We start from the raw sequence: 16,784 nt of genomic DNA, 5'->3' as shown, positions 1-16,784 counted from the left end.
CTTCCATATAGGGTTCAGGGTTGTGGTGACTTGACATTGAGATCTATGGGGTGTGGCTTCCAGGGAAGGAGCTCAGTGGGGCCAGTCTCCCTGTTTGGGGAGCACAATGCCTCTCACTGTAAAACGTACGCTGAACCTTTTTATATGAAATCAAAAAGTCTTCCAAAAAAATTTTTTTTGATTATCAAAAACATGCTGACGTAGGCCTTTCCTAGAAGTGAAGTAACATAAAGTGAACCTTGAAAAAGCAGAGGATACTTGTAATTGTTCCTGGGGCTGTTTTAGCTCTTTTCAATCACCCATTGACTTTCTTTTCCTCCCCTTTAGATTGTGACTCTAGATGATTCCTCAGAGCCAAAAGCTTAATTTGTCCGAGGTCATAAGTGAAACGTGTATACAAGAGTGGTGAAAGCAATTGCTTGAAAGTGGCTTTGTGGGATGGGGTGTTTCTTCATCCCTGAACTGTTTCATGGAGGCAGGTGTGTCCCAGAGGGCAGTAGGTGTCACTGTGAGGCCACCTTCCTTTCTATCTGATGCCCTTTCTTTTCTGTGACTTGTTACTTGAAGAGCCCTAGACACATGTGTACTTCTTTAGAACAAGATTACAACTATCATTGTTTACAGGAGGTCTGCTGTGTGTTTTCTGTGTTCAAAGAATTTATTGGGAATTCCACTTATTATATGGCAACTTTAAAAATGCAAATCATTAAGGTGGTGTTTTCTATCTTCCCCAGCACTCATGAGAGGCTGGCAGTGATCAGCACCAAACTTGAGGTGGAGAAAGAGCAGAACAAATCTTTACTCAGCACTCTTAGCACAAGGCCAGTCCTGGAGCCCCCTTGTGTTGGAACTTTCAATAATCCTTTAGTGCTCAATGGAAATCTTACTCCAAGAGCAAACGTAGGTTTCTCTACCTCAATTCCATGCCCTTCGAATAACAGCATGGAGACTTACTTGACTGAGGTTAGTTCTATTATCTTTTTTTCACTGGGTTTCAGATTTCTAATATGAATGATCCTTGTTTTTAATTTGGTGAATTTCTGAGTTGTTTATTTGACTTAATGCACACTAAGTAAAAGTCATAATTAGCCGTGCTAATAAAGGAGACAGAAATTTGATTATTTTTTGGTCCCAGAATTCTTGATTTTAAGAGATACTTGCTAAATTATTAAATTTCTTGAAAAGCTGAGTTTAAATTCTACTTTAGAAATGAAATATTATTGCCTAATATCCAAAGTATTCTTTCAGATGTTTCACTTCCTAATTGATTTCAGTTGGCAATGGTTCATAATCATTTCCAAGCTCTGCTGTACCCAACGAAGTTTTTCTGCCTCTAAGCATAAGTGAATCACTGGCATCTAAACACTAACCACATATGGATGCTTTTTGTTTAAAGGAATCCTAGATAAATCCTTTTTATGAATTAAATAAACTTACAATACTAAACCAAAACATTAATTTATAGTTTTAGCTTAACATTTTTTGTCATTTTCTTACATTTTGTCGTTTCTTACAAAAATGACATTTTTTGTCATTTTCTTTAATTGCTATTTTACCTATAGCATTTTTATTTAAAATTTAAAAGAACAATCTTACTGAGCATTTGTAGAATATTTCTAGATTTGTAGTTAATTCAAACATTTAAACATTATAATTGAAGCTCACTTTATCTTGACATCACGTGGATGAAGGGTATCTAAGATAGCAATGATGGGGAGTCTTTAAATTGCAACCAGTTTTCACTGTTCAATCATTGTGATTAAAATATCCATTTCAGTCAGTGCACACAGGTTTATAGTTTTAATGGTGTTTTCCTGATGTTTGTGATGATGGAAAGTAGCCCTTGTTAAGTGCAGTCTCAACCTGTTTTCTCATTTGGCTTCTTGCCATCGTAGGAGAGCAATTAAGGTTTCTTTGACAGCACTGCATCTACATTGGGTCTTAGTACTTGAGAGCTGTGAAACTGGAGGACGTGCTTTAGCTGTGCAGTCACAGCGGGCCTCTGAACACTTCATCCCAAGTCAGACACTTCCCCATGCAGGCCAAAGAGGAGGAAGCAAATGCTTGACCCCCGTCCCAGACATAGGCTGCCTACTGCACACCCAAGTTCACGGTGCTGTGGGCACATGCATCTTTTCAAAGTAGAGATTTGGAACCAAGCAAGCACTTTGGGAGAAGTTCCTTCTCCCAAACTCACTGGTTAGGTAAATCTCCTCACCTCTCATAAGGAGGGTAGGAGTGTAAGTCCTCACCTTGAAACTTTTCTCCTTCAAGTTCCCTGTTGTGTGTTTTTTAAAAAATGTATGCTTTATAAATTAACTATATCAAATGACTGCTACATATAGGAGTTTGACAATAATTTATTCTTGTTCTTGCCTTTAAAACATGATTTAGTTAGAAAGCTACTATGTCATGTCATGCCACAAGCATTATTGAACTATGTAAGAAGGTTTTACATATTCATTGTCTCTGTGTTGTAGTTAAAAATCTGTGTGTTTTTTCTTAATCTGAGGAAGTAGCTGGCATAGGACTCTGGACTCAGTGAGAAAGTCATTGGCTTTCTTACTTCTTTTGTAGAATTATGAACTTTGCCTAAATCATGACTCTCATACCTTAAAAAAAGTTTTGTTTTTTTTTTCCAAAGAAAACAACCTTTCTTAAAAAAAAAAAAAAACAACTTTTGTGTGGAACCGTATTATATAAAACAGAGACAAGTATAAAGCCTTTTAAGCCAAAGGAGTGGCCAGAGGTCCTGCACTTCTGACTTCTCAGTTCCTCAACCCTGCAATGACCCCTGTGGGACCTTCCCCTTCTATGGGACATAGTTTGGAAACTAACAGTTACGTGTTAATCCTTCTCACTAAACACCTTTAGAATAAAAACTTGCTGGTACATTGTTTTATTGCGTATAATTTTCTCACCTTTCTATGTTTTTGTTAAATGGAAAAGTTTAAAGAAAATTGCTGATGTGTTCTCCTTAATAACATTCAACTCAAACTACTTCCTCCATTTGAACAGGATCCACACCTAGAAATCAAAGGTCTCAGAAGTATGTATTTAGGGCAGGAGCTGTTAGGGGGAGAAGATAGTAATCATGTGGGTCATTCCTAGGATTGTGGGTCATTCTCTAATTGTTTGAAATTATGTGTACTTGATAGACTGATGTTTATTGTACTCTTTATCAGATTAATGTTCCATATACATGTTCTCTGTTATTTATAAGCGGAATAAGTAGAAATGCATTTTCTTTTATTTATGTGATTATTTTTCTACTTAAGTAATCTTCAAGTTAGGTCTAGTCTCTAAAAGTATTATTTAAATGTCACATTTAGTAAGCTGTATAACATTCCTATGATAATATCTCTTGCTTAACTTAAAGATAAATAATATTTGACTTATTTCAGATGCGGCAGTAGTTGGACGGGAGTATAACTAGAGAACTAAGAGAAGGTATGTTGCCAAAATGTATGAATTAAATTTAGATATTGATTTCTGAAATACACTATAAACAATAAATGGTATCTATTTCCATTGTTTGGATAACAGATGCTATGTTAAAAATTTTTTTCTTATATATAGCTAATGAAAAATGTGAAAGCCTGAGCAGTTATAGTGAAAAATGTTATTCTTCCTCATTTATTCATCATGTCCCATAGTTTAAAAAAAATCTCAAAAGGTCTATGTATTTCTATTTATTTCTGGCAGTATCCTTTCTGTACTACTGCCATCGCTGTGGAACTGTCCATCTGCACCCTGACACCATTCTCAGAAAGCATGGAGTTCATCAACGTCTCAAGTGTCTGGTAGTTGTTAAGGCTAGAACACCCAGACTCAAGCAGTCATGTTTGCGTAGCTGTCACTTGGTGGGTGCTTTATAATTTCTGTGTCATTGACTTTATCACTAGTTTATTTCTTTCCCTCAGGAAAAGCTCCAAACACCTGCATCAACCTTCCGAAGTAGTTGGCCTTATCTCTTCACCACCTTACTCTGCCCCTTAGCTGTGCATCTAACCAGCCAGACTGTGTAGGATCCCACAGATTCGTTTCCTCACCTCTGGTCTTTGTACGTGCTTCTCCCCTCTGACTCTTGTACTTTTTCCTGTCCTTCAGGTAGCTACTTCCATAGCACCTCCACCAAAAAGCTGGCAGTATTGACACAAAGCCAGCTGTCCCTTCTGAGTGTTCCTTGTGCCATCTTGTATACCTGTCTTAGTATTTATGACTCCATATGGAAATTGTCTGTTGATCTATTTTTACAGTTTGTGGCATTATCATTTCTCAGGGTGACTGGGGTCACCTTCATCTTGTAATTCCAGTGTTTGTCACAGCACCTTAGCAGATAGTTATTGAGTAAATGAATGAAGAATGAGAAAGCCAGAAGCTCTGATACTCAGCCACATGTGGGACTGTGGGCTGATTATGTAATTGTAATCTTGTATTTTGTTTTCTGTCATTTATAGATATGTTTCATTTTTCAGAGCACTTAGAAATATCTCAAGGTTTTTTTTTTGTTTGTTTGTTTAAGTATTTTAGATAAAGAATGTAATCCTTTTTCTTTCCAGCTGCTGCTGAATTTGAATCTGAGTCCTGTGGATTGTCTCCTCTAGGAGCTACAGATGGGTCAAATCTGTCTCAGGACCTGCTTTTGAAAACATCACAAGAATATGTACAGATTTTGAAGAAAAAATATATGACCTGAAAGATAAATAGTAAAAATTTCCCTTCTGGACTGTTTTCATGACATTTTAGTTGTTTCTCATTAAACATGATGAGAAAATCTTTATTAAAGGGAAATATTTTTGTGTGTATGATGAAAATTTATATGGTATTTTAAAAGTACTGCTTTTAAGTAGTAGTAATACTACTTTTAAACAGTAGTATCTAAGTACTTTTGATACTAAGTATTTTCTCTGCAGCTAACTTAAGTGATTTAAAAACCAGCGCTGTTAAGTTTTCCATATTCAAAGTGAAAGTGTTAGTCACTCAGTCGTGTCCGACTCTGTGACCAATGGACTGCAGCCTGCCAGCTTCCTCCGTCCTCCACTATCTTGTGGTGTTAGCTCAAATTCATGCCCATTGAGTTGGTGATGCTATCCAACCCTCTCGTCCTCTGTGGTCCCCTTTCTCCTCCTGCCTTCCATCTTTCCCAGCATAAGGGTCTTTTCTGATGAGTCAGCTCTTCACATCAAGTGGCTGAAGTATTGAAGCTTCAGCCTCAACATTAGTCCTTCCAATGAATATTCAGGATTGATTTCTTTTAGGATTAAATGGTTTAATCTCCTTCCAGTCCAAGGACTCTTGAGAGTCTACTCCCAGCACCACAGTTCAAAAGCCTTAATTCTTTGGCAGTCAGCCTTCTTTATTGTACAAATCTCATATCCATACATGACTACTAGAAAATAGTGTATATATGTTAACCCCAATCTCCTAATTTGTCCTTCCCCTCATGCTTCCCCTTTCATAACCATAATTTGATTTTGAGATCTTTTGAGTTGGTTTCTGTTGTGTAATAAGTTTATTTTTTATTAAATTCCACATGTAAGTGATGTGATACTTGTTTTTCTCTGTCTGAGTTACTTCACTTAGTATTGTAATTTCAAGATCCATCTGCGTTGTTGCAAATGGCATTATTATTTCTTTTTATGGCCAAGTAATATTCCATTTTCCTTGTGTGTGTGTGTGTGTGTGTGTGTGTGTACCACATCTTTATCCATTCTTCTGTTGATGGACACTTAGGTTGCTTCAATGTATTGGCTATTGTAAATAGTTCTGCAGTGAACATTGGGTGCATGTACCTTTTTGAATCATGGTTTTCTCCAGATATATGCCCAGGACTGAGATTGCTGAATCATATGGCAACTCTATATTTAGTTTTTATAGCAACCTTTATAGAGTTTTCTACAGTGGGTGTACCTAGTTGCATTCCATAATCAGTGTAGAAGGATTCCTTTTCTCCACACTCTCTCCAGCATTTATTGTTTGTATATTTTTCGATGGTGGCTATTCTGATTGGAGTGAAATGATACCTTATTGTAGTATTTGTGCATTTCTATAATAATTAGTGATGCAAAGCATCCTTTCTGAGCATCCTTCATGTTCTTTTTGGTTATCTGTAGGTGTTCCTTACAGAAATGTGTATTTAGATCTTATACTCATTTTTTGATCAGGTTGTTTGTTTTTTGATATTGAGCTCTTTGAGCTATTTGAATATGTTGGAGATTAATCCCTTGTCAATTGCATCATTTGCAAATATTCTGTGGGTTGTCATCTGTCTTGTTTACGATTTCCTGCACTGTGCAAAAGCTTTTAAGTTTAATTATATCCCATTTGCTTATTTCTGTTTTTATTTTCATTACTCTAAGAGGTGGATGAAAAAAGATCCTGCTGTAATTTATGTCAGAGTGTGTTCTGCCCATATTGTCCTCTGAGTTTTACAGGACCTGTCTTATATTTAGGTGCTTAATCCATTTTGAGTTCTAATTTCCTTCTTATACATGTAGCTGTTGAGTTTTCTCAGCACCACTTATTGAAGGGGCTGTCTTTTTTCCTTTGTATAGTCTTGCCTCCTTTATCCTAGATTAATTGACCACAGGTACGTAGGTTTTTCTCTGGACTTTCTGTCTTGTTCCAGTGATCATTCAATATATTTCTGTTTTTGTGCTAGTACTGTGTTTTGATTACTGAAGCTTGCAGAGTAGTCTGCAGTCAGGGTACCTAATTCTGTCGGCTCTTACTTTTCTTTCTCAAGATTGCTTTGTCTATTTGGGGTCTTTTGTTTCCATACACACTGTAAAAATTTTTGTTCTAGTTGTGTGAAAAATGCCATTGGTAATTTGATAGAAATTGCACTGAATCTCTAGATTGCTTTGGATACTATAGTTATTTTGACAGTTACAAAGTTTTAATGTCACTTTCATTTCTGTATTTCAGTTTCCTCTCTTTCCTTCTTAGTTTAGGTAAGGGTTTATTGATATGGTTTGTTTCTTTCAGGAAATGAACTTACAGTTCTTGCATATGAGCACTGGGCTGGCACGCCAGGCCTCTGTGCGCATGGGCAATGTGTTTAGAGGTGTTGCTTAGCAACGATCATTCTGGGATGAAAGATTCCAAACCGTTGAGCTTCCCAGCTGGGAGGTTGTGACCGGACAGCTCTGGCTTACCTGTAGTGCTCTTGTTGGGTTTAGGGGACTGTGAAGAGCCGAGCGAGAGGTGAGGTGTGTTTGGAGTCCGTAGGTTCTGCGATGAAAAAGATTTTTGGCTTCGGGAGTAAGAAGGGTGTGTTGCCCTTTGGCTCCTCCATCAACTCAGTGAGAGACAGTGGTCATGGAATCAACTTCCAGCCCGGATACCGCATCCGAGACAAAGACCTCAGAAAGATTCACAAAGCTGCCATTGTGGGCAACGTAGCCAAAGTGCAGCTTGTTCTGTTGTTTGGAAAAAATGGCCTGAACGACAGGGACAAGATGAACAGGTAAGCTGGGTGGAAGGGCCTGGCAGAAATCCCTCCTGTGAGTTTCCCCCTCCAAGGCTCCTGGATACCTTCCTGGGATCCAGCACCCCACAGACTCTATAGGCAGCAAAAAGCCTTAGTTGGTTTTGGACCCACTTATAATTCCCCTTACAGAGCTTTACTGATAGTTTTGAAGTCATTTAACTGAATGTCAGTAATCACAAAAATGAAATGAAACATGAATAGCATCTGTTTTTCCTTTCTTCCTCCTACTTTTTATTTGCATGGTTTAGTATGATGTACTCATTAGTAAAAGCTCTCAAGTTATATAGCCTTCAAGAAATCTTCTGAACCTTCTGGCTTTCAAAAATTTTCTCATGTGATTTATGAAAGCATTTCTTCATGCTTTTGTGGATCATGGCAGTGGACAGATTTCTGATGTTGTCAATATCTTATTTTTAATGTATACATTTTTTATACCATAAGGTTATATATTACAGAAAACTGCATAGTGAGCAAAATAATTCCCATGCCAAATCAACTTCTGGATTAAAAATTCTTCAGCTACAATTCAATATCCATTTTATATCAGTGTACACTTAGGTATATGTGTTCTTTGCTGAAGGACCTTAGAAGACAGCTTTGAAGTAGGAAGTTGGCTGTGTTCTTGAATAGGAAGACATTTTCCTAGGATGTATGGTATGTATATTTAAACCAAATCAACATTTCATGGTTTTAAAGATTTTGGGTTACATACGCTGTCTTTAATTGTTGTGATGAAATTAAAAGTTTTGTATCGTAGAGGAAGATTTGCCTTTCTTGATATCAAAATGTGCTATACGTGCCCACAAAGTGTTTATTTACTAACAAAAGATAGAGAAATGAATGGAACAGAATGCCCAAACACCCAAATGTACATAAAACTTTAGAACTTGAAAATGATGACCTTTTCTGTTAGAAATGATAAACTGTGTGTAGATGGTGGAGAAATAACCTGGTAAAAGAGAAAAGTAACTCAATTTTTATCTCACCAAAAAGTCTCAGATAGAGTATGGATCAAACATTTCAAATATGCACAGTGAGAAAAGTACCAGAATAAAACTCAGATTCCTATTTATACATTTTTTATCTGCTGACAGAGACCTTCTGTTTTTTCTATTCCTACTGTTTCTTAACCTTAATTTTGTTTTAATTGAAGATTAATTGCTTTAAAAAACAATGTTGTGTTGTTTTCTGCTGTATAACATCATAAATCAGTTGTAAGTATACATATATCCCCTTCCTTGTGAGCCTCCCTCCCACCCCAAAGACCTTTCTAAGAATGATTTCAAAAGTAAGAATTCTGGAGTTTCCTGGATTTCGGCACAAAAAAAAAAAAAAAAAAGAAAGAAAGAAAAGAAACCTGGATGTTGATTTAACATTTTAACAACACAAAAAATTTAAAACTCTCTGTAGATCAAGCTGTCAATAGTCAAGTCAGATTATCAGACAGGGCTTGTCTTTTTGGCACTAATAGGAATGTGGCACAGATAAAAATGATTTCTCACTTCCAATGTTTTTTTTAGAATTTTCTTTGAGAATTGATATTTTCTGACAACTTTGAGCCTTTTTAGAAGTCAAGGGAATCTAGGGAGTTCCTTGGTCGTCCAGTGGTTAAGACTCACTGCTGTGGGCCCAGGGTTCAGTACCTGGTGGGGGAACTAAAATCCTGCCAGCTACTGGGATGTATTGTACAACATGGGGAATATAGCAAATATCGTATAATAACTTTAAATGGAGTATGACCTATAAAAATTGTGAATCACTATGCTGTGTGCCTGTAATATATAATAATATGTAATATGCATCATCTATATTTTAATTAAAAAGAAGCAACTTTAGACAAAAAGACCTTATGCTAATTAGATCAATAGGAAAAATGAGAAATGAGCAAACAAAAATGCTACCAATTATAGTTGTACAGACATTGTGAATTATAAATTTCATTCCGATGTCAGAGATGTTAAAATGTCAGAAAATGAGCGTACTAGAATCATTGAAGTACGGTGTTGTCTGTAATCCTCAAAATGTATCTGCAAAGGAGGTATGATATCCTTTGACTTCATTGAGATGTTGTCCTTGTAAAATAGTAGTAATAGTAATAAGTATGATTATATTACCTAACAGTTACTGAGCTGTTACTTGTGCCAAGAATGGTTCTAAACTCTGCATGGATCTCATTTAAGCATCACAGAGCTGTCTTGTGAGAGAACTACTTCTCTCTCTCCATTTTGCTGATGAGGAAATTAAGGCACAGGCTGAGCAACAGCTAAGTGACAGAGTGAAAGTAAAATTCAAACCCAAGTTGAGCTGAATCTCAAGGTCATGGTCATTCTATTCAAGTAAATTGTCCTTTCATTACTGTGTTAAGAGCTAATGCTAATATATAATGTTCTTTCTCCAGAAGGAAACAAAATATGTTTTAGAGCCATAGGAATAGCATGCTATTGAATGTTTTCAATCACAGGAACAATCGTTTTGAAACAGTAACACTACAGTTTCCTGAAAACTCCTCTTGCTTTCATAGGACTACCCTCCACTTGGCCTGTGCCAATGGCCATTCAGCGGTGAATGTTTTCAATCACAGGAACAATTGTTTTGAAACAGTAACACTACAGTTTCCTGAAAACTCCTCTTGCTTTCATAGGACTGCCCTCCACTTGGCCTGTGCCAATGGCCATTCAGCGATCACTCTGCTCCTGGAGAGAAAATGCCTGCTTAACCTCTGTGACAATGAAAACAGGACAGCGCTGATGAGGGTATGGGGCAGCAAACTGTGTCCACACGAGGTGGATGTGATTTAACTACTAAGACTAAAAGTGAATTCATATCATTTAGATATAGCAAACGGGTGAAGCTTGTGGACTGTTTACCTTGAATTCCTAGAATTTACACTCTGTTTCTTGGCGCAACACTGACAGGCCATAGAATGCCAAGAAGAGGAGTGTGCAACTCTTCTGCTGGAGCATGGTGCTGACCCAAATGTCATGGACATCTGTGGGAACACCGCTCTCCACTAGGCTGTCTTTTGCCAGAATGGATCACTCGCAGCAAAGCTGCTTTCCTGCGACACCAATATAGAAGCCAGGAACAAGGTATATCTCAACTAACTTTATTTACAAAATATTTGCAAACCATTTTTTTAAACTAGAAGTGTTTTATTTCTAACTATGTAAATAGGTAAACTGAATAGTGTCCATCAAGCCCTGTTACCATGGAAACAACTCCAAAGCCACTGCTGCTACTGCTAAGTCACTTCAGTCGTGTCCGACTCTGTGCGACCCCATAGATGGCAGCCCACCAGGCTCCCCCGTCCCTGGGATTCTCCAGGCAAGAGTACTGGAGTAGGGTGCCGTTTCCTTCTCCAATGCATGAAAGTGAAAAGTGAAAGGGAAGTCGCTCAGTTGTGTCCGACCCTCAGCGCCCCCATGGACTGCAGCCTTCCAGGCTCCTCCATCCATGGGATTTTCCAGGCAAGAGTACTGGAGTGGGCTGCCATTGCCTTCTCCGAAAGCCACTGCAGGGGGTGGGTAAAAATGTTTTCGCCCATAGAGAGGGCAAAGCTCTGTCTCCCAGCCAGCCATCTACCCCAGAAGGAAGATTTCCCATCAGAACGTGCCCAGGAGTGTGTGGTAGGCTCAGAGCCCACAAATGATGAAGGCCTGGGGGCAGTGAAGTGATGTGAGGAGTGGCTGCGTCCAGGGGCTCAGGGAATAGGTGCCCCTGGGGGTAGGTGGGAGGAGGAGGGAGACCCAGTGCCCATGAGGGGGAGCTGTGTGAGTGCAAGTGGGCCTGGAAGGTAGCAGGCCTGGAGCCCTGAGCCCTCCAGGACCCCAGTTCTGAGATCCAGCCAAGAGGGTCAGGTCATGTTTGGCTCCCAGCAAGGGTGTTCACTTGTGCTGGTGACCGCTTGTTCTGCGATGTACACCTCGGGGTCTCCCGCGCTCAGCCCTGGGGAGCTGGTCGGTGGGGTTGCAGCTGTGCATGTGGAGCTGGTGATGGCGAAGCCGCCCTTCCTGCTGTTTACACACGTGACGTCCTGCAGCTGCAGCCCCGCCAGGAACTCCCTCCACTCTCACAGGTGGGCTCAGTTTTCCTTCTTTAGAAGCTCCAGCCTTCCCTGAGTGAAAGTATTTTGAAGGAACCAAATTGTCTAAGATTTTGCTTTAAATCATGATATTTCTCAAGCATTAGAGAGTAAAGCATTCCTTTATGCATTTATGGCTGGTATTCATGATAACACTGCACTTGTTAAAGGTAAAACATTTTCCAAATATTTTTCCCCCACTTAAGGGTTTTTTTTTTTTTTTTGTAATCAGTCTAAAATAACACAGTAAAGAAAAATTTGCCTCAGTAGACTTTGTCTTAAAATTCAAACATAACGAAAGCATTTTATAACATATTAGAAATCTTGCTGCTGTTCACAAATTCCCATTTTATGAAAAATGGTTTATATAAACACAGTTTCTCTCTCATCGCCCAAGTCTTAAGAGGGTAAAAGGAAAGGAAAAGGAGCAAGCAAGTGAAAAGTGCAAGTCAAGCTGGAATTTTGGAAGTTGGGAAATGCCAAGAAGAGGATTTATTTATTTTAATATTTATTTATTTGGCTGAGCTGGGCTTTGTTTCAGCATGTAGGATCTAGTTTCCTGACCTGGGGTCGAACCCAGGCCCTCTTTCCTGGGAGCACTGAGACCCAGCCACGGGACCACCATGGAAGTCCCGAGATTTTGGCTTGGGCTTTTTATTCCCTTCAGTTTATATATTTCTGATATGCTTTTCAGTTTTCAGGGATAATAGTTGTTATTTTGAAAAAGTATGTGAGTGAATTGTAGACTTGCCTAGGTGCCAGTTTTAAGAAGACTCTGATCAAAACAGACTGACAGTGAACAGGTGGTGATTAAGTGGGAATTAAGAGACAAGAGCAAATAACTACCTGATATTATCCTTTTCTGGCAGAACCATCCACTTAGATAAGAGTCTAGACTCTGCTCTCCCATCTAGAATGTCTTGATGGGAAGGAAGTAAGGGGTTTATAAATAATGAGATCAGGTTGCCTTTTGGGTTTACTAGTCCCTGTTCTACCACTGTTTACCCAGGAAAATTTTAAAAATTGCAGTTTTGATAACTCTTGCCTCTTACACTTTTCTTTTTTATTCACACCTTCATGTAAAGAGAAGGAATTGGCCATGTGAGTAAGAGATGAGAGTGGAGTGGTTGCTGCACTAATTCTCAGCTATATTCTGCTGGTGAACCACAATTATTTGGGAAAACTTATTTTAAAAATGTATAAGCCTAGGCTGTTCGCTGTAGATTTTGACTGAGTAAATCGAGGAACGCTTGGACGTATGTATTGAGAACTATTCCCTTGAGATTCTGATCCAATCCTTGATGAATAACTATGGAGTGAATACATGTAATTTCTAAATTCACCCTTCCCAAAAGAAAGTAGTGTCCTGAAGCGTTGGAGTTTGATCAGTGCTAGCTACTTCCATTAGCTCCCTCCTTTCCAACAATATTAGCCTGACTTTTTCTCTGCCCCTGTGTTTGAGACATTAAAAGGAGTATCTTTGGCAATATCTATGGGCTTGAACGATAACTCCTTTTCCTTCCAACCACTCATCATTCAGTGACACTCCAAGAGTTTTTAGCGATTTGCTCATGGCGAAGTCACTTCGTCTGTAGAGTCTGACCCTTTAAGGATTTTGCACCTTCACTTATCATCCAGGTCATTAGGTCAACAGATGTTTGTTACCAACAGGGTTTTCCTGACTGCAGTAATAGTAACCCATGAGCCTTTTTTGGTGTCAGCGGCAGGACAGACTCTTGCAGTGTGTCTGTTAGAATTGCTGATCCCTGGCATAAGCAGATGAGAGCTTTAAAACCTGTGAAGTTAGTAACAGTATAGAGGGCAATTGTTTTAAGCATTTATTTTAAGCAGGCTTGGAAACTCATGATCTATTTTATTAACAATCTAGAAGAATTCTAGAGATAGATTGTAGTTTCAACAGGCAGTGGAAACATTCTTGACTGTGAATTATGAGTCTTTTTAAAAGAATTTATGTTTAATTGAATTATGAGTCTTAATAGCCATATTTATTACATATTGGGACCCACTTTTTTTGTGAAACATATGATACTAAAGAAAGGAAAGGTTTCACATACAAATATTTGCTTTATACCCACCTGTTTGGAAACAGCAAGCATAAAACCCAAAGTGGGCCATAAACTAAACATGGCCCTTGGATGTGTTTAGTTTACCTCCATACATTGAGTCAACATTTCAAATTTAGGAGGCTCATGCAGAAGTTCAGGCTTCTCCAAGGACCAAAAATGGACCCCCTTGAGCCCATTCTACTGTTTGGTCTGCGTGCAGAGGCCACCCCTTCTGTGTGAGACATGTGTTTGGGGGGTTACCATTCTCACCTCGCTTTTTCACTTACTCAGGTCATCAGCTTTCCAACCATAAGCATTTGAGTTTCCAATTTTTGATTGATAGTTTATTTTGATAAATATTTGAAGGTTTTTAAAGACAGTCTAATTAATTTATAATTGATTTCATATTTTAAAAAATCTCTTGAGAATGGGATTGAATTTTTCAAATTAGAATTTTTAAGTTGGTTGTGATGGTTTCACATTGAATAACTCTCACAAACACACAAGATTATAAGAGACAGTGCAGGGAGAGCTGGTGGAAGAACAACTCCCCCAGAAAATGTTGAGCATATATTTATTGGTAATTTTATGTTGCAATCTTTAACTAAGAGCAGTAAAGCAAGACAGACACCAGAACTCTAGGATTTTAGAAGCTTCCTTCTGGTGGTCTGGAGGTAATCACATGAGAGTCATCAAGAAGGGTCTTTGAAGATAAGGTGGGGAGGGCGCTCATTCTGCTTGCAGTTAGCATCTAGTTGATGCTGGGAGCGATTGGGGGCAGGAGGAGAATGGGATGACAGAGGATGAGATGGCTGGATGGCATCACTGACTCGATGGACATGAATCTGAGTGAACTCAGGGAGTTGGTGATGGACAGGGAGGTGTGGCGTGCTGTGATTCATGGGGTCGCAAAGAGTCGGACACGACTGAGCGACTGAACTGAACTGAACTGAAATGCTGACCTCTCAGCCAGAATGTGAAAGTCATCAAGAAGGGTCTTTGAAGATAAGGTGGGGAGGGTGCTCATTCTGCATGCAGTTAGCATCTAGCTAATGCTGACCTCTCAGCCAGAATGTCTAACTTAAGGGAGGGTGGTGGAAAGAGCAAGCAAGGGAGAGAAAATGAGTAAGATTAAATTCCAGGAGACATTCCTGAGAAAGCAGTAAAACAGGGTTCCCAGAGTTGACTTTTTGGAAAAGAAAAAAAAAAGTTTCTCTTTTGCATGTTCATGTAGAGATGTAGAGAATAATATTCCCACTGGAATGTCTGTAAACCTTTTGAGTTTACTCATGGTCATCCTTAGATAGGTTATGCATGCTACAGATAGTATTCTATATTTCTGCCTCAGCATTGTCCCTAAAATATGCAGTTGATGTAGTAGCTACATGATACCCGCACCCCCTGCATTGGGAGCTTGACACTTAGCCACTGGACCATCAGGGAAGGCCCAGAGGAGGAGCGTATTAAAGAGAGAGAAGATGCACAGGGCAATGAGGAGGGGGCTGTCTTTCATTTACTTTCTGACTTATATTTTTAAGTTCAGAGAATCTATTGCACGATTTTAATTTCAGTTTAGAAATAGGTTAACTGTGTACATTAGAAATGGTTCTCCCTGTTTTACAGGATGACCTGACACCACTCTTACTTGCGATATGTGAAAGGAGAGGGCAAATGGTGGAGTTTTAAATAAAGAAAAAAGCAAATATACATGCAGTTGATAAGGTGAAAATGTGCCGTTGTTCTTTTTCTTTTTAAAACCCTTAGTGCTGTTCTAGGATGCTAATATCAAGATTAAATGAATAAGAGGATTCATTTATGATCAACACATCATGACTTAGGTAGAAAATCAATTCTGACTGGGAATCATGAACAATATATAGCAGGAATGTATAGCAGGATTCATATTCCTTAATAATATTGGCTGATGTCATATGCAACCTCTTTTTGTTTGGTTGGTTGATCTTGTAATAGGTGAGGGATTTCAAATTAGTTTTATTAGCTTTGTGAAATATGGATTCTGCTTTTGAGTTTACCTCATGACAGTATTGAGTTGCTTAATTCTTTTAAAAGAATTCTTTAACCTCTACTTTGTATGTATATATTTTTATAAGATGCATAGTAAACCTAAAAAATTTGACTTTGTCTTTTGGATAACTCCTTGTTTTAAATTACTTTGTTTGAAGTATGCTGATGTTATTAGGTTGCAAAAGAGTCAGATACAACATAGCAACTAAATAACAACAGCCACAAAAAGGTGATTATTACTTACTGTCACCAGATCCTGTGGGCTCATCAGTTTTTATCCTTCCTCATTTTAGTACATTTTGCTATTTTCATTTTTAATACAGGTAGAAGCAAGAAAGATAGCTTTGGTCGGATAAACAGTTGCTTTAACAAAGACCAGTCAGAGGTGAATGATACAGACGAAAACGATGGGCTTTAGATTCAGGCTAGGTTCAATTCCTAGGTTTCCTACCAATTAGGGTTATCATCAGCAAATACGTTTCCTGATACAAAAGGCAAATAGTAATGTATCTTTTAAAGGTGCTTGTGTGTAAGAAAGATTGGATATATAGTATTTCATTTTTAGCGCCTAGCACATGCTTGTCTGCATCATTAACTGCCACCATGACTATTTTTATTCCCATTATTATCAATATTTTTGATTTAAACCTGCAAGTAGCCTTTCCTTAACCCAACCTCTAGCTGACTTTGAAGTCTAATATATGAGACTAAGGAGGAAATGGGGAATTTATCCCTTAAATAGTCATCTGCCTCAGGTAAGTGACCTCAGCATCATTTCTTGTCCATCAAGGACTTCGTTATTATTTTTAAAAAACATTTATTTATTTGGCTATGTGGGGTCCTAGTTGTGGGAACTCTTAGTTGCAGCATATGGGATCAAGTTCCCTGACCAGGGATGGAACCTAGGCCGCCTGCACTGGGAGCCTGGAGTCTTATCCACTGGCCCACCAGGGAAGTCCCCATCAGGGACTTTTGAAATACTAAGTGCTGCTACCTGGCATCCCAGTGGGACAGGAGGCTTCTTTTCCATCCCTTCATTTTAGCCTTGGAGGTAATTTATAAAGATGAACAATTGAGCCTGTAAATGGTCAGTTCTTCATGGAACGGCAAGGCATTC

General features: G+C 38.6%; 2 protein-coding genes across 6 annotated transcripts in view; both read left to right on the top strand.

The window, feature by feature from the left end:
* LOC133247108 (uncharacterized) overlaps nucleotides 1-5,546 on the top strand; it is a 114,460-nt gene extending 108,914 nt beyond the window's left edge. The window contains exons 9-12 of one of the 5 annotated variants that reach the window (XR_009736253.1): nucleotides 328-479; nucleotides 735-963; nucleotides 3,405-3,450; nucleotides 4,563-5,546. The gene's annotated coding sequence lies outside the window, so the exon portion shown is untranslated. Of the gene's footprint in view, nucleotides 1-327; nucleotides 480-734; nucleotides 964-3,404; nucleotides 3,451-3,705; nucleotides 3,864-4,562 lie in introns of all 5 variants that reach the window. The other 4 variants (XR_009736254.1, XR_009736252.1, XM_061415506.1 and 1 more) reach the window with 4 other exon arrangements.
* A 54-nt stretch (nucleotides 5,547-5,600) lies between these two features.
* LOC133248635 (ankyrin repeat domain-containing protein 26-like) overlaps nucleotides 5,601-16,784 on the top strand; it is a 73,274-nt gene continuing 62,090 nt past the window's right edge. Inside the window, 4 exon segments of the mRNA XM_061419018.1 lie at nucleotides 5,601-7,471; nucleotides 10,137-10,248; nucleotides 10,411-10,584; nucleotides 15,266-15,372. Of these exon segments, the coding sequence (XP_061275002.1) occupies nucleotides 7,242-7,471; nucleotides 10,137-10,248; nucleotides 10,411-10,584; nucleotides 15,266-15,372 (623 nt within the window). The 5' untranslated portion in view covers nucleotides 5,601-7,241.

This window comes from Bos javanicus, chromosome 5 (genome assembly GCF_032452875.1).
Source record: "Bos javanicus breed banteng chromosome 5, ARS-OSU_banteng_1.0, whole genome shotgun sequence".
Taxonomy (NCBI): Eukaryota; Metazoa; Chordata; class Mammalia; order Artiodactyla; family Bovidae; genus Bos; species Bos javanicus.
This window is presented reverse-complemented; position numbering and strand designations above follow the sequence as displayed.